The sequence below is a fragment of the Pseudogymnoascus destructans genome, assembly GCF_001641265.1.
Source record: "Pseudogymnoascus destructans isolate 20631-21 unplaced genomic scaffold scaffold_13, whole genome shotgun sequence".
NCBI classification, from domain to species: domain Eukaryota; kingdom Fungi; phylum Ascomycota; class Leotiomycetes; order Thelebolales; family Thelebolaceae; genus Pseudogymnoascus; species Pseudogymnoascus destructans.
This window is the reverse complement of record NW_020167532.1, coordinates 359,029-379,507: the sequence shown is the minus strand read 5'-3', so window position 1 is coordinate 379,507 and position 20,479 is coordinate 359,029. Positions and strand designations below refer to the sequence as shown.

The window sequence follows — 20,479 nt, the reverse complement described above, 5'->3', positions numbered from 1 at the left end:
TCCCTTCCTTGGGTGGCTAGATTCTCACATCTGGTGCACCCACCATTACATTACAGTCGACCAGCGGCGTGCCCTTCGACACTGGGCCCACCAACAAGTTCCAAAGCCAACTCAGCGGCAGTGTATCGAATGGTTTGAAAGACAATATCATCACAAGTTAAGCCAGTCGACTATTTCTGAATCACTAAGTAGCAACTTTGAGGCCCTTGATAAGAACCAAGACACTGGAATTCAACGCCGTCAACTAGGCCAGTGGCCAAAGCTAGAGAATATCCTTTGGGAGTGGCACAATCGGATTGAAGAAAAAGGAGGGTTTACAACTGGCGATATACTACAGCAGAAGGCACAGCAGATCTGGACACGACTGCCAGAATATGCTGGCCAAGAGTGCCCATCGTTTTCTACTGGCTGGCTCGAAAAATTCAAAAAGCGGCATCATATACAATCACGACAGCGGTTTGGAGAGGCAGCATCAGTTCCGGAAAACGTTGAGGAAGAAATGAGGGCACTACGGACAATAGCAAGGGAGTTTCAAGAAGAGGATATATACAATATGGACGAAACTGGACTTTTCTGGAAGATGATGCCATCACGAGGCCTGTCATCGCAACTCCAATCTGGTGTGAAGAAGAATAAGACTCGGATCTCCCTGGTTTTCTGCGTCAACGCTACTGGAACAGACCGACTCCCTGTTTGGGCAATTGGCCATGCAAAAGCACCTCGAGCACTACAACGAATCAATATACCAACAATGGGGGCACAATGGAAAGCGAATAAGAAGGCTTGGATGACTGGAATACTTATGAGCGAATGGCTTCAAGCCTTTTATCAGCATATTGGAACTACTCGGCAAATACTCTTAACAATGGACGGCTTTTCAGCACACTATACAGGGGCTGAGCTTAACCCTCCTCCCCCTAATATCCGCATTTGTTGGCTTCCAGCTAACAGTACCAGTCGTTTCCAGCCTCTTGATCAAGGAATTATTCAAAATATTATCGACAACATTGGCTTCGGTTTATAATCGACACTATCGATTCAAATCAAGATCCACAGAAACTTATGAATCTTCGACTCGCTCTTCGCTGGATTATTTGTGCTTGGAATACAGAAGTTTCAAACACTACAATATACAACTGCTTCCGGAAATCTACACTTGTTTCAAATCCAATTAGCCTTCCAACAATAACGATGCCTACTGGAATACAAGAACTCTACAACCAAGCAATAACTACAGCATCAATTACAGACTCAATGGCTATTTCGAACTTTCTAAACCCTGTGGAAGAGGCTAGAGCGGTGGAAGGACAGTGTAATGGTGGGTGCACCAGATATGAGAATCTAGCCACCCAAGGAAGGGATGAATTTACTAAGACAACACACTGTCTTAGGAAACAGAGCCAAAGGGTTGTAGCTTAGACTATTCCACAACGCAGCAATCAGGTGTATGATGTGGTGAAGTGGTTTAGACAAGTTGCAACAAATGTTGAGTCTGAGAACTCAGGGGTAAGTCAGAGGTTAGCACCTCACTGACTTTTCAAAAACAGAGAATAACAAGATCAATGCTTGGAAGCTTGGAAAAGACGTAGAAGTATGTGCTAGTCGATTTACTGTATTGCCTGCTTGCCCTTTCTTAAGGAAAGGGCAATCCTATTTATGCCAAAGGAGTGTAGTTCTCTCATTTTCCATGACTTTCCATGACTAACCAGGCTTGGTAAATGTATTAGAAATCAAGTGCGACCCACAACTAGCTTGCTAATCATGTAGTGAATGTAAGAGAATCCCATAGAACCATCTCTTGGGTTCCTAGCCTATAGGAAGTGAAAAGGGGGTCCAAGGTCAGAGTACCTATAGATAAATTATGTCATAACTTAACCAATCTTGTGGGTAACTAAGGAGCGATGACGTGTAATGAATCATAGAGGGTTGTAGAAGCTTCTAGAGCTATCGTTCATGTTCCTAGGCCTCTAGTTGGTAGAGATATGCCATGTGGTAGTATTGGCCCACCCCCTTAAGGAGGAAATTTTCTTAATAACTTGTTCAATAAGTGTTCAAATGATATGCCGTGATGTATGTAGCATAAACAGATGTAGTCGAAGAGTTTGCAGCAATCGTTGAGTAGTATTGCTTCTGTTGTTGGTGTGATAAGCCAAGATATGTATGGTGACTTGTAGGTTTGAGGAGGAGATTTCTAAGTTTGCTCTTGAGTTTGATAGCAAACTGAGTGCAACGAATGTCAGTATGACAAACAACAATGACCCTCTAGATTTCATGTCTCTTCACCTTGCACTTCGTTGGATAATCCGTGCTTGGTATCATGATGTCACAAACACAACTATTTACAACTGTTTTCGCAAAAGCACTATTGTTGCTCATCCATTACAACTGCCTACAGAGCCGCTCCCTTCACTTAATACGCTATACAGTCAAGTTAATAATGCTGGGCATATTCGCGACGCTATGGACCTCTCAAACTTCTTAAATCCAGCAGATGAATCACTACAAGAGGGGGAATACAATGGCAGCAACGATGATATATTACAAGAGGTTCTAGCACAATATATACAAGAGGATACTCAAGATGAAGAGGAGGAGCAACCTGAACAGCCAGTGTACTCAATGCAGGCCGCTCAGCAAGCTCTCCAAGTTCTAATTGGGTATGCAGAGTCTGAAGATGGGGTTGATACAGCACATTTACGCTCATTTGAGCGCTTTGAACGGTTTTTGACAGCGAAGCAGGCATCACTACAGGCACAGGGCACATTGGATCAATGGATTATGTAATAGCTTGGCATTTGATAACTCGGTATTCTTGATAAGTCTATATATTTCAGCTGCACGGATTGTACTCGGTGTTCCACCCACTCGCTTTGCTCGTAGGTGGCGACAGCGATCTGTGCACGCGACAGCGATATGTGCATGTACACCGCCACTTTGATACATAGATGAAATAATAATATTTGTCGTAACACTCTACGATGCCTTTGAATAGCGATCCAAGTCGAGCTGACCGTCTTATTGAGGCCCGGCAGTTCTACTTGAAACAACCAGATACTTATACAATTACTTGGGTTGCCCGCAAGTTTAATGTCAACCGTGAGACACTCCGATGACACATTACTACCCCTCTCCTTCCCCGCGGGGGTCAAAACTGAGTTTTATCTCAAGAACAAGATACTGCAGTTTGTCAATTTATATATGATCAACTTAAGCGTGGGGTCCCTGCAAACTGATCAATGGTTTTACGGGCTGTTGCAGACTTGCAACCCGATCGTACGATCCCATCGCAATGGTGGTTACAACGCTTCCTTAAGGCACACCCTGAATTCCACTCGATTCATACGAAGACTTTGAATACGCATAGAAAGCAGGCACAAAAGAAAGAGGTGTTTGAGGAATTTTTCCTTACATATAACGCACTTATTACAAAACACAACATTAAGCCATATAACTTATGGAATGTTGACGAGACTGGCTACATGATTGGATGTTATAAATCTACAGCTGTTATTGTGCCGATTGGCGTAAAGCAATGGACTGTTGATAATCCTGAGAATCGGCTCTCTGTTACTGTGATTGAGGGAGTAAATGCAAGTGGTACAGCAATTGCAGAAGCCATTATCATTCCGGGGAAACTTCATATGGACTCATGGTATAATGATAACCTTGAGCCAAATGCTCTTGTTATCGTTAATGAGAGTGGGTATTCAAACGACGACATTGCAATTCAATACCTCATGCATTTTATTCAACTATCTGCAGAGCATATGGCACTGTAATGGTGGGTGCACCAGATGTGAGAATCTAGCCACCCAAGGAAGGGATGAATTTACTAAGACAACACACTGTCTTAGAAAACAGAGCCAAAGGGTCGTAGCTTAGACTATTCCACAATGCAGCAATCAGGTGTGTAATGTAGTGAAGTGGTTCAGACAAGTTGCAACAAATGTTGAGTCTGGGAACTCAGGGGTAAGTCAGAGGTTAACACCTCACTGACTTTTCAGAAACAAGGAGTAACAAGATGAATGCTTGGAAGCTTGTAAAAGACGTGGAAGTATGTGATAGTTGATTTACTGTATTGCCTGCTTGCCCTTTCTTAAGGAAAGGGCAATCCTATTTATGCTAAAGGAATGTAGTTCTCTCATTTTCCAAGACTTTCCATGACTTACCAGGCTTGGTAACTGTAGTCGACGTAAGAGAATCCCATAGAACCATCTCTTAGGTTCATAGCCTATAGGAAGTAAAAGGAGGTCCAAGGTCAGAGTACCCCTATAGACAAATTATGTCATAACTTAACCAATCTTGTGGGTAACTAAAGAGCGATGACATGTAATGAATCATAGAGGTTCGTAGGAGCTTTTAGAGCTATCGTTCATGCTCCTAGGCCTCTAGTTGGTAGAGATATGTCATGTGGTAGTATGAGTGATGTCATGTAATAAATCATAGAGGGTTGTAGAGATATGCTATGTGGTAATATCGGCCCAGTAACTAAGGAGCGATGATGTGTAATGAATCATAGATGGTTGTAGCAATCGTTGAGTAGTATTGCTCTTGTTGTTGGTGTGATAAGCCAAAATATGTATAGTGACTTGTAGGTTTGAGGAGGAGATTTCCAAGTTTGCTCTTTAGTTTGATAGCAAACTGAGTGCAACAAATGTCAGTATGACAGGCACCAGACGACACCCGCCTCCTATTACTCGACGGCCATGACTCTCATAAAATGGAGCACTTTCTCACATTAGCAGAAGAGCATAACGTTGTTATTTGCTGCCTTCCTGCTCATACTACGCATCTACTACAACCTCTTGATGTAGCAGTTTTTAAGAACACTTCCATCAAAAGGCACTTGATCAAGCAGTACGTAGCTATGACTATGAGTATAAGCTACGTACGTTCCTTACCGACCTTCCACAAATCCGACGGCAATCCTTAACTGTCCGGACAATTCAATCAGGCTGGAGAAATGCACGACTATATCCATATAATCCTCCACTAGTAATTGATAAAATACAAGAGACCCGGAATCAAACACCAGACTATGAGCCATTTGCTTCGTACGACCGTATCTCAACTCCAAAAACTAGTGTGCAAACTATACAGGCAGTTAAACATTGGCAGAAGAGAGTAGAGGCAGCTTTCTCATCACCGTCAAGAGAAGGGTTTCAATCATTTGCATGTGGAACTACAGTTGTTTTACATCGGGCTGAGCTCTATAAGACCGAGCTTGACATTGTTACCTTACGGTCAGCAGAGCAGAAAACAGCAAAGGCAAGGGCATGGAAATCGCTACAGAAGGGGGGGCAGTTATATGCATCAGACGCCCGACTGTTACGTGAGGAGAAGGAAGCAAAATTACAAGCAAAGGCAGAGGCAAGAGTAGCAAAGGAATCAAAGCAAGTAGTAAAGCAGCTACAGGTGCAACAACAGAAAATTGAAATCGAAGAGCGAAGGGTTGAGAGGAAGAGGGTAGCAGAGTGGAAGAAGGTTGGGTTAAAATCCAAAGTGATAATTTTACGGTATGGTAAGGATCATAGTGATAGTAACATTGAGATTAGTAGCGACAGTAGTAGTGGAGATAGTGATAGTAGCTCTATTGATTTTATTATTTAATTATATAGTTACATAGTTGCTATATGAGGCTTATTTCTTTCATTTTGTGTGTTGCACATATCGCTGTCGCGTGCACAGATCGCTGTCGCCACCTACGAGCAAAGCGAGTGGGTGGAACACCGAGTATCGACTTATCGCGACTCGACTGTAATAGATTACGGTCTTACATAACCTAGATGGTTATTAGTATTGTAATATGATAATAGAATACTCTTACCTCTTGTATATGCTCCCAAGTATTTTTGATTTGCGAGATGATGGAGGAGGACGAAGGACGGCGCTTTGCGGCCACAAAAGAGCGCCCGGAGGCCGTCTCGAGCGTGTTGGCATGCCGCTTGTTATGCGACGGGCTTTCTCCGGAAGGTTTCAGCCTTGCAGAGCCGAGTGAATGAGTGGGTTGGAGGGGGAGTACAGTAAGACAGAGGCCACTCCTCATGGAATTCCTGATCTTTCTTCACAACAATGTGCATGGTACACAGGGACAAGCTGACGCGACGAAGAGAGGGACGAGCCACTCAGAGAGGCCCCTTCTTCTACCCTTGGCTTGGAGTGGAGGAGCCATGTTGATCCGACGCGCAATTGTGTAGCCGAGCACCACGCAAGAGTACACTTTTGATTCTACAGCACATCGAAAGACAGCGGGTTTGAATCACTGTTGTCCACAACATTGTCACCCCGAGAATACAACAGAGCACAACAGAGCACACTAGAGCACAAGCGATCACAGGAGAGCACTCTACAAATGAGTGAACGACTCCTAAAACCCCTCTTACCGAGGCCACCGTTGGCAACAAGCACGTGATACGTGCTTGGGCGTTGTTATTGCGATTGGTCGTGTCCCTTGCCAGGGCCTTAACGCTAACCCCTCGACTATGCCGTGGTGCAGAAGTGTAGGACGAAAGAGACACATATGGACCATGAAAGGCCTGTACTGCGGGATGTGCTGCACAACACATTAATGTCGCCGGCAGGCAAGAAAATGTGTACGGTATGCATATCTAAGGACGGCCTACCGCAGCCAGAAGTGAATTTCAAACGGCGCGGCAGGGATGCCGCACCCAAATCCACGCGACTAAACCGGATGCTGAAGCTACTACCACGGTTGAAAATCGGCGAATAAGCCTCCCGGCCTGACACTAGAAGCAACAGAAGCTCCGAAGCGAAGAGAAGCATACAATCTATTCTTCATGTGCAATCACCTTGGTAGTACATACCAACCATATCAATACAGAAGACGGCCAGAGACAAGTCTTCTACACATTTGATATCTGCCACGATTATACCCGCCAGCACTCCTCACACAGGGAGAGACTGACAACCGCCGTCCCTCACATCCGAAAAATGACAGGGAGTGCCTGTCATCAACCCCACTTTTGCTAATCTGGCTGCCTTGCTTCCATGGAGGCCTGAACGTTTGCAAGCACGAATTCTCGACGCGACCAACGACGACTCTGCACATGCGAAACTCCGGCTGATATAACCCTTCCCCTGCACGTACAGGCGGCCATGTCTACAAGCCTCCAACCCTTCTTTTTTCAGCATAGAATGGAAAGAGAAGCAAGGTATGGATAGATCATGCCACGGAAGGTTCCACACAATTGGCGCCGTTGAAGCAAGTACCCTCTCACCCTCTCCCTTGCCTTCTACCCCCCCCGCCTTGTCCTAGACTGCCAGGCCCTCATCCCCAGAGGAAGAAAGAAGAAGCCTTTGCACGACTGGCGTGGCGCCGTCGAATGTGCTACTGTCCCATTACAGTAGCTGCGGCATGCTTTCCAACCTCGGACCATATTTGAGACGTCGTTACTGAGCTATACGTTTGTGGCGTCCTTAAGGTGCGGTACTACCCCTCTCCACGTCTGCGGAGCGAATTGTCTCTCTACCATGGTATGGAGTGACGGGAGGATGTGGGGGATGGGTCCACTAGCGACATGCCATGCCACGTCGAAGAGAAGGGGACTGGCTGGCAATGTCTACCAGATTTTGGTTGGTGGGGAGCTGGTGGATGGCAAGGTTGTCGCGTTCTCAGGGACCACTCTGAGCTGTGTCTCTGAGACCAGAATCTCAAGTTAGCCGCCCAGTTCACAGCAACGGTTATGTGTCAAGCCATTCAACCTCTCTCTCGGTTCTTTCTCATATACTGCTCGGCCTTGCTGATGGAGTGGATTGAAAACCTGCATGTACATCTCCATACAGTACATACATTCATCCATGCCTTGCAACTCTAGACCCCGTCGAGGGAGCTAATGATCCACGCTCGATCCCAGTCAACTCCAAGTGGGTACTTTCTTTCTTACTTTTGGGCTACGGCTCATAGACCTCGACGATCCCTCCGCTCGTCCATCAGCTTCTTTAGACCGTGGCCTTCCTGCGACTGGAGACCTTCTACCGCCAGCGGCTAGCTTCTCTCTACCGTCGTTACCGTCGCTACCATCGATACCCTCGATGCTGCTACCGTCGGCGACTAACCCGGAGCGCGACGTGTATCCAGCCCACTACCTTGCTCGGCGCCCAGCTACGCCACTCGGTCTTATCCAACCCTTCACCTACTCTAGGGATTATCGGATACCAGCGCCGATACCATCACTGCCCCTCCCAGCTCCCCCTCACCCCAGGCCACATTCAACTTAGCCTTTTTCTCCTGCACAACTCTCGATAGAGTCGACAAGGTACATGTCTACCATGAGCTTGTAGTACCAGCCTCCCCTCCTTCGGGTCCCATCATTACCCCTTCCAACCTCCATTTTCCACCACATTCCCCCACCACCGCCACCATCCGTCGTCCAGCGGCCATCAACCTCCAAGCATTAATATGTGGAGATTCCTCGGTGACTTGGACGCGGACGAGGTTTTTCCTTCCTTTAGGCTCTCGCATCTTTGATGATCTTACCAGTGTTCCCCCTCTCCCGCCCATTCCAAAGGGCACTTGAGGCGAGCCCGTGCACATCTATTGCCGCTTCTACTTCAAGCCACACTTGCCCATAGCCATTCAGGCATGGTTTTGTAACTTTTGATCCAGCGCTTCACCTCGCAGTCTTTGGCCAGAGCCCCTCTTGTCAGGACTAAGTATCCATTTAGGGACTCGTTCAACAAGGGACCGGGATTTTGTCCTTACCCTCAAGCATCTACAATTCTTAGCTCGCCTGATCATGTTGCGGTGATCCCCAGACTCAACATCATATCTATCCTTTGTGCTTCCAATATAACATCAGGCAATTCGTCGATCAAACCTGTGTAGTCGTCAAACCCCGCCAACTATTCGAATAGATCTTCGAGCATCCTTAAACCTAAACAGCAGAACTACGGACATATACATATACACCAGCTCGGCTACGATATCCTATGGACTTGTATCTTACTTGATACTTGAGGAATCCATTTCCACCATATCAAGGAATCTGTGCCGCATCGAGCAAGCAAACAGCAAAGATTTCAAAGTCAATATCTGATCGCCCTAGCTGCCAGGAGTTAGCTTGGTAAGCGGAAAAGGTTCTGGGGGTTTCCTGATATCTCATTATCAAATTACGAAGCACTACTTTTAGGCTTTGTTGATGAGCTGATCAACCGCGTCTGACGCACGAAGATCGGCATATTCGATTGAGCTCATCCCTATTCTGAGGACAATATTTGGCTGGTCCAGTCGAAAAGTTCGTTCAATCGCCATTAATCCACAGGCGCGTGGCTGAGAAGCGTTTATTCCGCCATCATTTTGCTCGGTCAACAGGAGTCGTTTGTTGAGGCCCTCACTTTCGTTCATCACCCGGCACAGCGACAGATTTCCCGTCCTTTCCAGCTAGACCTCGGCCAGCTGTTCGAATTAGCTCTTTCGAAGCCCTCTCGGAATAACACAACTTCAAGCCCTCAGATAACCAACCCAATGCTTGTCACCCGGCAATGCGATACTGTACGGCACACTTGGTCCTCTAACAAGCTTGGGAGCCCTTACCAACCGACGGCTTCACGCATGTCGAACCTTGAGCCATTGACAACGCAGCCGGACTGGCGGGATGCGTATTCTCAATACCTTCCATCCACCGAGACTGTTCTATCACCTCCATTTGAACAACCAATAACCTCGCATCATGTGGATGCGCCTATTACCAACGAGCTCTTTGCAGCACGCCCTCCTCTGTCACATCGGCACAGCCTGGCTCAAGTTGGGGACAGGGAAGAATCATTTTCAAACCCACCAACTGAGCGCCCAGATTCTGCTCCTCCTGTCAATGTCCTGAAGCAGGATGGCTTTAGGCTCCTAGAGCCGGCGAACCTACCCGAACTTCCTGCTAACTCAAAGTCGAGCCCCACGCTGGAAGTAAAGACGGAGGTTTCTGGCCCACCAGCAGAAAATCTCGGCCAAGGCGAGGTTAAGGGAGAAGAAGATGACGATGATGATGACGACGATATGCTTGATGGTGAAGAGGCAGTTGGAGAAGGTAGGCCTCCACAAACAGAGGCCAAACGTAGAACGGAACGGAGGAAGATGAAACGATTTAGGTGTGCACAGGCTCCAAATTATGGGGTAGATTAATTGGTGCTAACTTAACTTTCAAAGACTTACACACCAGCAAACTCGATTCTTGATGAGCGAATTTGCAAAGCAAGCCCATCCGGATGGGGCTCATCGGGAGCGTCTCTCACGAGAGATCCCCGGCCTAAGCCCCAGGCAGGTCCAGGTTTGGTTTCAGAACAGGTATGCAATCCCTCTCTAAAGGTAGATCGTAACTGACAATCCGAAGACGTGCAAAAATCAAGCGTCTCACAGCCGATGACCGGGAGAGGATGATGAATATGAGGACCGTCCCCGATGACTTTGATAATGTGCAGGCACTTCACTCACCCTACGGTGCCGTGCACGGTATTGGCACTCCATTGCAGCCTGTAGACTATTCTCAGAACTACGGAGATCTAGGCATGGGAATGCGCCCGTTGATGGTTGATACTATGAGACGCCAAGAACACGAGGAGCATCTCTCGCCAACGGGCCTCAGTCCCGCATTTGGCCATGTTGGATTTGCCTCCCAGGGCTCAATAGGCTCGCCTGATATGCTCTCACCTCTTTCTCTTGGTGGTGATAGATACTACTCAAACCACTTGGCAAACCCAGGAGGCACAGGAGCTCGAAATTCAACTGTGTATAATCGTCATAACAGTATGGACGGCTACGGTATGCAGGCGTCCAGCAGACAAGGAGCCCGGCCGTTACAGCCATTGCAACTACGAGAGACAATATCCAGATCTAGGTCGGAGTCACTACAATCACCTCTACGCTCTAGCATGTTGTGGAAGGGAGATTCTATAGATTATGCAAGCTACCCACCACCAGGTCCCCAGAGCCCGTCCATTAATGGGCGACAGGCATCAATATACCAAGGCGACCAACCAGGAGGGAATGGAGTTAACCAGCAGCAGCAATACGGTAACCCTACATATCCAAGTAAGTATTTGCGATTTATTCTACATTGTACATCACTAACATTGCTATAGACTCCAATATCCACACATCTCCAACTCACCTCACATACCCGACATCTCATTCAGCCAATACCCAACCCTCCACACCGCCTGTCTCCCGCTACCGAGCTTCCCCAGCAACCTTCCCATCCGGCCTTGATCTCCGCAGCCAATACCGCTCAGTCTCTTCACAGAGCCCTAACCAACCCATCCCCGCCACTGCCCGCGCGGCTACATTTGCTAGTGCCTTCAGTAGTGGCGGCTTCCAGAGCGCTCCCCTTATGGCTCCCACCGAGTTCCACATCCCCAGGACTCCAGTCGACGCTGGACCTCGGGAATACCACCTTTCACAGCTCAGTGCGCCCATGGCGCAAGCAACGGACTTTGCTGCCGCATATTCGCAGAGCATGAGTCCAGGTCGTCCAGCGGCGACAGAGCAAAGTAACTGGGCAGACAGCACCAGGGAGTAGGCCTGGAAGACTCGCAGGACCAGCCGCAGGCTCAACAGCAAGAGACGGCGCACTACCTCCGTCAAGACGAGTACGACTTGAACTCTATGAAGCGGCGCAAGCGGACATACAGCATGTCGGGCTCCTACGACGGGCAATAGTTGCGGTTCGGCGGCCCGAGTGTCCGGCCCCGGTCCTTCGGGTCCATCCCCTCGTCCCGCCACGCAAAGTGTAGTTTTAACGGCAAAATTATGATCGGCGGCAACGGAGACATGGACAAACGAAAAAAAAGGTACCCAATTGAGGAAATTTGGGAAACGGGTCGAATCGGATACTGCTTTTTTTATGATCATGTTTGCTATTACGAATGTTTGGGTTATGAATGAGGAGAGGGTTTTGGGATATGAGACAAGGCTGAATTGGGGGATATCAACCAGGAATTGGCGTTTACGATTCGCTTTGTCTGCCTTCTGTCGCAGTGCTTCTTCCTCTTCTCTGTCACTTTTTTAAACGTTTTACGAAAGTACATATCACAACACATTACCCTGTCCAACATTTTTTTTGTTTGGGGTGCCGATGCTCTCAATTTCTGTCACGACGAACTGATTTCTACCGTTTATATGTTTGGCTCTTAACGGATTAGACCCGCTGGTTACGTCGGCGATCTTCGAAAGGTTAATGTTGTTATATATAGTGTTATACACTGTGGCTCCTGCCGTTCCGTCCACGCCCACGTTTTATTTAATAGTCGTAGAAGCTAAAACATTGTCAGTACTTGGATTTTGTATTTTGAGAATTCAAACTCACCCCTTCCCGCTCTTCTTTCCGAGCCACCCAGCATCCACCATGCCCTTCAGCAGAACGCTAGGCCTGTATTTCGAGTCTCCAGTATCCTCATACAGCACCTTCATAATTGCGAGACAGGTGTCAATGCCAATGAAGTCCGCAAGCTGAAGCGGACCCATGGGAACACCGGTGCCGTTCTTCATAATGGCATCAATATCGTCACGCTGGCCGACGCCGGTTTCGAGGCAGATGATAGCTTCGTTGATATATGGCATCAGGATGCGGTTTGCGAGGAAACCAGGCCTGTCAGCCGACACAGATGGGATCTTTCCCATTGCCTTGCAGAATTCAACTGCGGTATCCAGAGTCTCCTGGCTGGTCTGGAGTCCAGAGATGATTTCGACACCCTTCTGGATGGGGACGGGGTTCATAAAGTGCGTTGCGACAACGCGCGATGACACCGAGGTGTTGGTTGGGTCCTGGGTCGTGGCCGCTGCGATGCGCGTGATAGAGATGGATGAGGTGTTGGTGGCCAGGATCGCGTGCGCCGGGGCGATTTGGCCAAGGCGAGAGAAGATGTCGAACTTTAGGGATGGGATCTCGGGCACGGCTTCGATGACGAAGTCGACCGATGAGAGGTCGTCCATGTTGGTAGTCGAGGTGAGACGGCTGCGAATAAGGTCGGCATCTGACTGGGAAATGCGCTCTTTGGCGACATCTTTGGCAAGGAGTTTATCTGCAGGAGTGGTAAAGTTAGAGGGCGTCCTGTGTTTGGGAGGGACAGTCACATGCCAGCGAACTTGAGGCCTTTGTCAATTGAAGCCTGGGAAGTATCAAGGAGAGTCACTGGGACACCAGCGTTTCGGGCAGCAACAAGGGCTATTCCCAGACCCTGTTATGGAAGTCAGTAATGGAAAGCGCAAGTTGGTCTTGTAGCGTGTTTACCATCTGTCCGGCCCCAATTACACCGAGCTTCTTAACGGAGCCGGCAGCAACGATAGGACTCGAGCTGAAAGTCCTTGCATGGCTGCTGGATTGCAGCAATTGCCGTCTGAGAAGTGCTGTGGCCATAGTAATTAAGATGCACAAACAATAGTGCTAACGTTGAAGGAAATTTTGGGGAATGAAGCTGAAAACCAAGAATTGATATCATAGGCAGTTACCCTCCTCCGAGGCTACCCGTGATCCTGAGGTCTGTTCCCGCAAGGTTTATCCGATGTCGGCGCCTAAGTTTCTCCGATAAGCCGCCCCGCGTTCACGTCGCGTCTACCCAATTCGGATACGCGTAAAGAGCATCAGAAATGTGAGGGTCGTGATAATTCAACGAATAAACCCAGCAATGGAGTTGGCCGACGGCTCAAAGGCGGTCGTAGATCCTGAAGTTCAGGCTTACGTCTCCAGTCTTGTTACAGCGGTATGTTTATACGCATTCCGCCCACCATAGCTTTCACTAATAGGCTTTGCAGCTTGGCGGCAGCGGTTCGGACGAGGATGGACGCTATGTGCTAGGAGATGATGCTCTTGCCTGTTTGCGGGATATAAAACGATGGTTGAAGCTATATGACGAAAAGGCGAATCGACTGGATGTGGCACGATGTCTCGCAGAGTTGAACTTGGTGGGCGGCGACCTGCTCCAGATCCTGGCAGCTTGGCCCGAAAACGAAACCGACAACAAGATAAAGTCGCGGATAGCGCTCGCATGCGTGGAACTTCTCGTACCGTTGACGTGGCCGTTGGATAAGGGGGTTGAGATGACGGTGAATCACCATCGCCATATTCCGTTCCTCCAACTCGCTCAATTGGGCTACAAGCGCTCGATAGTCAACTACGATGGGGCGCGGATTCTACATACCGTAACCCGGGTTGCGTTACCTTCCATGGCCGTCGCTTTGAAAGATCGCAGCACCCGAGATGAGAATGTGATCAGAATGGTCCTCTATCTACTACGGAATATCACCATGATAGCCCCCCCCCCGGGCGTCCAATACGATGGAGATGAAATAGAAATCTCGCGGTCAGCAATAATCGACGCATTCGATTACCAGGATATTCTCCATCTGCTTCTAGCGCTCTGCTCATCTATGGGGGAGGATTTCAATACCCAGGACGTCGTCGTTATGGAAATACTCTTTCATTTAATCAAAGGCGTAGACATTGAAACCTTGTTCATGAACGAGAAGCAGTTAGACAACCACAAGGACGACGAGCTGGCGAAGTTACTCACTCAGGAAGCGGGGATGAGGAGAGCAAATGCGAGGACAGCCCCGACAAGACACAGTAGATTTGGCACAATGTTGTGGGTTAAACGGGACGACGGAAAGATGTCTACGGTCATTGGCCAGGATGCCCTATTGAACACCGCCCGGAGTCTTGACAAGATGGATAAGAATAAGAAGTTCAAACCGCCAACGCGCGCACCAAGGGAAGTAAAGGGGCCCATGGATTTTGATGCTCCAGAGAAACTTAGCCAGCGAGCCAGCAATAACCTCAAAACATTCGTGAAAGATTTCCTTGACTCAGGGTTCAATCCGCTCTTCCAGAATGTACGAAAGGCAATTGATCGACAGGCGGAGCGCATCCTCGAATACCACCCACGCCAGTTCTTTTACCTTGTCTCATGGTTCCTGGAAGCCGAACGCGTGCGACGACAGTCGAAGAAGTCGCAGAAAAGTAAGAAGGCAGCAGATAAAGACACCGATGACAGCTTTGGGCTCGTGGCTGGCGTCCTCAACCAAGAGATGTTTATCACCTTGAACCGTGCAATGGAAAAGGATTTTGGGGATAAATCATGGGACGACCTAAAAGCTTCGATGAAATGCTTTACGCAGATCCTGCTGACTGTCCAAGAAATGTCCGAGTCAAAGCTCGACGAGGACCAGGAGATTGCAGAGAATATCCTGGCTCGTATATTTTACGAAGAAACAACACATGATCGGGTTGCTAATATCATCCGTACTTTCAAAGATCAGGGATTCGGATATCTTGATGCCGCTACTGAGCTGGCTCATGTCTATATTCGCATCCTCGAAAATTACTCGAAGCAAAATACCGACTTGCAGGTACGGTCACGGAGGCGAGTCCGCAGGAAAAAGAAGGCGGCAATAGACGCCGGAGAGGATGACGCGGACGACGAAATAATCGACGGCTCAGACAATGATGACGCTCAGGCGGAGCGGGTATCTAGGGAAAGAAAATTCGACTTCAAGCGCTTCTCGTCTAGATTTCTGACCCAGGGTTGTATAGACACGTTTGTCACATTGGCGTCTTATTACCAAGAGTTAAAACCAGAACAGATGAAGAGGGCCCATCGTTTTTTGTACCGTGTGGCCTTTAAGATGGACATGAGCATCATGCTCTTCAGAGTCGACATTATCCATCTCCTGCACAAGATTATCAAAGGACCCGGAGGGCTTGATCCAGCTTCGAAAACTTTCAAGGAATGGGACCAGCTAGTGAGGCACATTCTCCGGAAGTGTGTGAAGAAGATCCAGGAACACCCCGAGCTTATTGTCGAGATGTTGTTTTCGAAGACAACATACACTGCCAACTTCTTCCAGTATGGATATGAGACGCAAACCATTGAGAGCAAGGCTCGGGCGGCAGCGGAGCTGGAAGTCAAACCTGGGTTTGAGTGGGAGCAGCAGATTGGCGTTGTTGTTGGCGCGTTGCTAGACCGTAACGAGGGTCACCTTTTAGAGTGTCTCAAATCTCAACTATCGTATGCAGAGATAGAGCGCAGAAGCTGGGAGGGGGCGAACAAGCCCATCCAGTCCGTCGAAACCGATGCTGGCGAAACCCCACTCGTGCCTGCAGACCCCCCTAAAGCCCCATCAATAGGTAATATACCCCCTAACAAACCATATATCCAACACTTCTAACAGACACAGTTGCCAAACCCAGCGATGCCACTTGCAAGACAGCCATGCTTAAGAATGGCTACCTCCGCCTTCTAATGACGCTCGTCGGCCTTCGCCACATCGGTGACAAAAACGACATCGACACCCCCTGGGTTGTGCCCTCCGACCTTTCCTCCGCCCAGCTCAAAGAAGCGCTCACCCTAATCAAGGCCGCAGAGTTTGATCCCCCTACCTTTGAAAATGGGTACAACGCGGAAGCGCAGATCCGGCGCGTCTCTGCCGCCCAAAATAGACGACGTGCAGCCTTTGACGATGAATCAGACAACGGCATAGATGATGACGATGCCGAAATACTCTTCCCTGCCGGAGGACCCACACCGATGAGTAAATCCAATGCCTTCGCCGCGCTGAAGAAGACGCGACGGAAGCGCCGACGCAGTGGGACCGAGGACGACGCGCTTGACGAGGAGCAATTGGCGGCTAGGGACCGAGCACGCCGCGCGAAGGACCTCGAGAAGCAGCGGAGGATCAAGAGCGAGCTGTTTGTACATGATAGCGATGATGAGAGTGATGCTGAGCGCGACGAGGCGTTCTTCGCTGAGGAGGAGAGGACGAGGGCGAAAGTAAGGAGGGGACTGTTGGTCGCGGAGGCGATAGGCACACCGGCAAGCGGGGTGGAGAAGAGGAAGCCTAAGGTGCGGGTCGTGGTTGCCGGGAACGAGAGCGATAGTGATGAGGATGCTGTGGTGGCTATGAGTCCGCCGTCTAGTGGGAGTCGGAAGAGATCAGTCGATGTAGAGTCGGGAGAGGAGATAGGGACTGAAACGCCGCTGTCGAGTCCGCATACACGGCCTTCAGTGGCGAAGCGGGCGAGGCTTGATACCAAGGATGTTGAGAGTAGAGAGGGGAGTCCCGCGGCTGGCGGGAAGGACGTTGGGATGGTGGATCTTGATGATGACGATGATGAGGACATACCTGCTCCGCGGCGGCCAAGAGGGAGGGCATTTGGTGGGTTTGTGGTGGATAGCAGTGATGAGGAATAATGCCTGTTTATATGTTAGGATTGCTGGGGTTTGGCGCTTGGAGGTTGTGTGGGATATCAATCTATTGGCAATATGTGGCATATAGCGAGGAAGGGCGGGGAAATCAAAAACATGAATTCCACCGTATCTGGTTCCACTGGCTGGAATGGTCCTAGATCATAGCTCTGAGAATTGTGTTTATTTTTCAATTTCTAATCTTGTGAAGAAATCCACGGTAAGTGTCGAGTGCCCAATTATACCCGTTAAAGTAAACCTCTTTTCTCCTTTTATCTATCCCAGTCATCCCACCATCCAGGCACATAGCCCAAACTACCACCCTCCACACTACCACTCAGTTAAACATCTCATGGTTGCCATCACCAATCACACTATCCATCATAAATGAACTTTCGCTACTTGTCTGCGTCAACGGCACCGGCGGCGGCAGCGCTGCCTCTGCCGCTAGATTTTCGACATGCAAGCTCCCACCGTCCTGCAGGAGTTCTTCAAACGCAATGCGCCGCATAAACGCCATCGTCGACCCCCGTCGCCGCAACAGCTCGCTAACAAGCACAAGCGCATTTTCGCGATCAATCCTCGCCATTTCCGCCTCCCTCATGGTACCTGTCGGCGCAGCTCCTCCCGCAGTCGCACCCGCACCGTCCGACTTCGCAGCCATCAACTCCGCAAGCAACAAGCTCGTCGCCTCCGTTGGCGTTGGCGAAGTCATAGGCGAGGACATGCGCTCAATAAAGGTCTTACCCGTCATGAGATCCATCAGCGGCGTAAACACATCAATCTCATGCATAATATCCGCCACGCACTGAACGCCCTCCTCTGTGCGCGCCAGCAGCGCCAGCACAAACCAACCCTCACTGCGCACGACGGGCCACTTAGTCTGCGACACCAGGAAGCTAAGAGGCGTTCCGATATCACGGTGACGCTCGAAGAGCTCACGGCGCCGCGTCTGGAGGGTCACTGCGTCGGTGCCAGGCGCAGGTGTGCGCGCGGCGAGCACGCGACATACGGCGGCGAGGGCGCGAGCAATCTCCATACGCACGGGCTCGGCGTCGCTGCGCCCGAAGATGGAGATGAGGACTGAGAGGCGGGATTTCTCGTTGGCAGGGGAGTCCGGGTCGGCGGAGAGGGGGGCGGAGATGCGAAGGACGTTGGCGAAGTTGCCGATCAGGAGTTGGCGCGCTAGGCTGATCGCAGAGTATTGGATCTGGGGTAGCGTGTCCATGGCCCAGAGGCGGGGTAGGATCTCGATGAGGTCGGCGTTGCCTAGCTCGACCTTGTTGCGGGCGGGGAGGGCGAGGTTTTTGAGAAAGCCGATGGCGGCGTAGAGGACTTGGGAGTCGGTTGCTGTGGTGAGGATGTCCATTAGGGGTTTGTGGATGCGGCTCTTTTGGACAAACTCCTCGCATACTTCGTCTGAGCGTGCGAGGTTGCCGAGCATTATGCAAGCGCAGACTTGCAGTTGGAGTTGCGGCGACGACAGCCATTTCCTTAAGTAGCTAGACATGGTCGAGTTTACGGGGCACCTCGCAGCGAATTCGGGCAGTGCCGATATGTCTGAGAGGACCTGATTCATCTCAGTCCTCCATACAGCGAGACGATTGGTGTCTTCTTCATCTGGGGCGGCCGCTTCGCCCATACTATCCTCAAGCCGGGTATAAGATAAAAGTACTAGCCTAAGGGCCGCATATAATGCCATTGAATTGCACAGCGCGACTTGGAAGCGAGCATGTTGGAGGTATTTCGTAGCTGAGCTAACAACGCTAATAAAGTCTTCCAGGTCTAGAGGTGACTTCCCTGATACAGCTAGATTCAACAGAACCTCAACCGTGTTTTCAGGCGCGAGTGAAGGTTCATTGGCTTTTTGGGTTAGCAATGTTTATATCCAATAGGGGAGACTTGTCTTACGTTGTACGACTACCATGTCTAGAAGTTTACACGCATAGCCTAAAAATGGCCTGTGTTCTTCGAAATATGGATCCGAGATAAACTGGACGAGAGCTTTGCTCAGGTTGAATTCTGATGCTTGTTTTTGTGCAGGTCCTAATACGACTTAGCAAGATATAGGTAGAGGTTAGACAACCACATACCATAATCAAAGCATATATTAAATAGCACTGGCGCCACGAAGGGAACAAGGCTTTTATCTTTGAGCAACGCTATTATCGCTTGCAAGGAGCCTCTTGAGACAACCCTTGCTCTATTCTCATCTTAAGAGTATTAGTTAGCAAGGGAGTGTAGGGGTTTTAGTGTCACATACCTGTGTCCGCACACGTGTTTCCGATTAACCTTAAAACATGGATCATGAGGGAATTTTGAATGCCTTCTGTGGCCACTATCATCAAGAAGGCGTCCACGAGACCGGAGTTTCCCATTGGTATCCTCCAGCGGTCTATAAGCAAGAGTTAGTGTGTGGACGAGGGCAATCATTTCTTGGAATTAGAAAGCGCCAGACAGGTCATCTAGATCCAATACGGACCGCAAAACTCCCTTGACTGATAAGGAATACAACTTACAATCTCTGCTTCCATCTGCAAGCTTTTCCGCCGCTGCTGCCATGTATACTTGACCAGACCACCATAGCTGGTCCAAAGACAACGTGATGCCCCTCAAGCGGTCAGTCCTCAGCTGCTGGTCCGCCAAATCCACCAGTACATCCTCCTCCTCATCCTCATCCCCTCCATTTGCCAGCGGATCACTCTCGTCCAACGAGAACAGCCTCAAAACAGCATCCATCAGAGCATCTGGTTCCTGGTCTTGCTGGTTTCCAGCCTGCAAGGACTCGTCTTCGGCGAGGTATATGGCAAACGGAGAGGGCGCATTGGTATTGGCAGCCGCATAAGTACTGGAGGGCCTCAAAATTCCAGCCATGTCCCCAACCATTCCGGCATCATATCCATGCATGCTGCTGGGGGCCGCCTGGCTCGTGTCACCGCCCATTCAGTTTCAGTGGGACAGCGGCGGACCAAGTCTGGCGTGGAGACCGTGCAACGAAGATCGAGCGCTCCAGTTGGACCGCCAGGAACACAGCCTTGCTGGAAGCTGCAAGTCTGGGAGCTGCGCCACGATGACCGCCTTTTGGTAAGCACTGACAGGAAGTGAGAAGCGAACCCAGTGTGGTGGGTACAGTAAGGTCGGTCGCGGATGTCTGACTGCAACAGGCCCTAAGCGGGGACAGGTGTGGAGTATATACGTGGGTATTATATTGCCAAAACGGGGAATTTGTACAGAGGTTGTTGTAAGTTTGTTGGAGGGGGAGGGGGGGTAAGAATGGGAGAAGGAAGTTGTG

At 49.5% G+C, this 20,479-nt stretch overlaps 5 protein-coding genes across 5 annotated transcripts; 3 read left to right on the top strand and 2 right to left on the bottom strand.

Annotated features, from left to right (window-relative positions):
- Positions 1-9,571: 9,571 nt before the first annotated feature.
- Positions 9,572-11,528, top strand: VC83_05310 (uncharacterized protein; the record flags this gene model as incomplete). The annotated part of the gene is made up of 4 exons (XM_024468932.1): positions 9,572-10,101; positions 10,160-10,297; positions 10,344-11,041; positions 11,092-11,528. 4 exons carry the CDS (start codon positions 9,572-9,574, stop codon positions 11,526-11,528), a joined length of 1,803 nt encoding a protein of 600 aa, XP_024323431.1.
- Positions 11,529-12,248: 720 nt separating this feature from the next.
- VC83_05309 (uncharacterized protein) lies at positions 12,249-13,364 on the bottom strand (the record flags this gene model as incomplete). The annotated part of the gene is made up of 4 exons (XM_024468931.1): positions 12,249-12,264; positions 12,315-12,962; positions 13,082-13,185; positions 13,239-13,364. The coding sequence occupies 4 exons, from the start codon at positions 13,362-13,364 to the stop codon at positions 12,249-12,251; spliced, it is 894 nt and encodes a 297-aa protein (XP_024323279.1).
- Positions 13,365-13,459: 95 nt separating this feature from the next.
- On the top strand, positions 13,460-16,629 carry TOF1 (DNA repair). The gene is made up of 2 exons (XM_024468930.1): positions 13,460-13,707; positions 13,760-16,629. Exons 1-2 carry the CDS (start codon positions 13,633-13,635, stop codon positions 16,169-16,171), a joined length of 2,487 nt encoding a protein of 828 aa, XP_024323280.1. The 5' UTR covers positions 13,460-13,632; the 3' UTR covers positions 16,172-16,629.
- A 725-nt stretch (positions 16,630-17,354) lies between these two features.
- VC83_05307 (uncharacterized protein) lies at positions 17,355-20,465 on the bottom strand. The gene is made up of 5 exons (XM_024468929.1): positions 19,707-20,465; positions 19,451-19,582; positions 19,281-19,400; positions 19,099-19,233; positions 17,355-19,050 (listed from the first exon to the last, which is right to left on the bottom strand). The coding sequence occupies exons 1-5, from the start codon at positions 20,128-20,130 to the stop codon at positions 17,525-17,527; spliced, it is 2,337 nt and encodes a 778-aa protein (XP_024323283.1). The 5' UTR covers positions 20,131-20,465; the 3' UTR covers positions 17,355-17,524.
- On the top strand, positions 20,093-20,358 carry VC83_05306 (uncharacterized protein; the record flags this gene model as incomplete). The annotated part of the gene is made up of 2 exons (XM_024468928.1): positions 20,093-20,271; positions 20,352-20,358. 2 exons carry the CDS (start codon positions 20,093-20,095, stop codon positions 20,356-20,358), a joined length of 186 nt encoding a protein of 61 aa, XP_024323284.1.
- Positions 20,466-20,479: the final 14 nt, after the last annotated feature.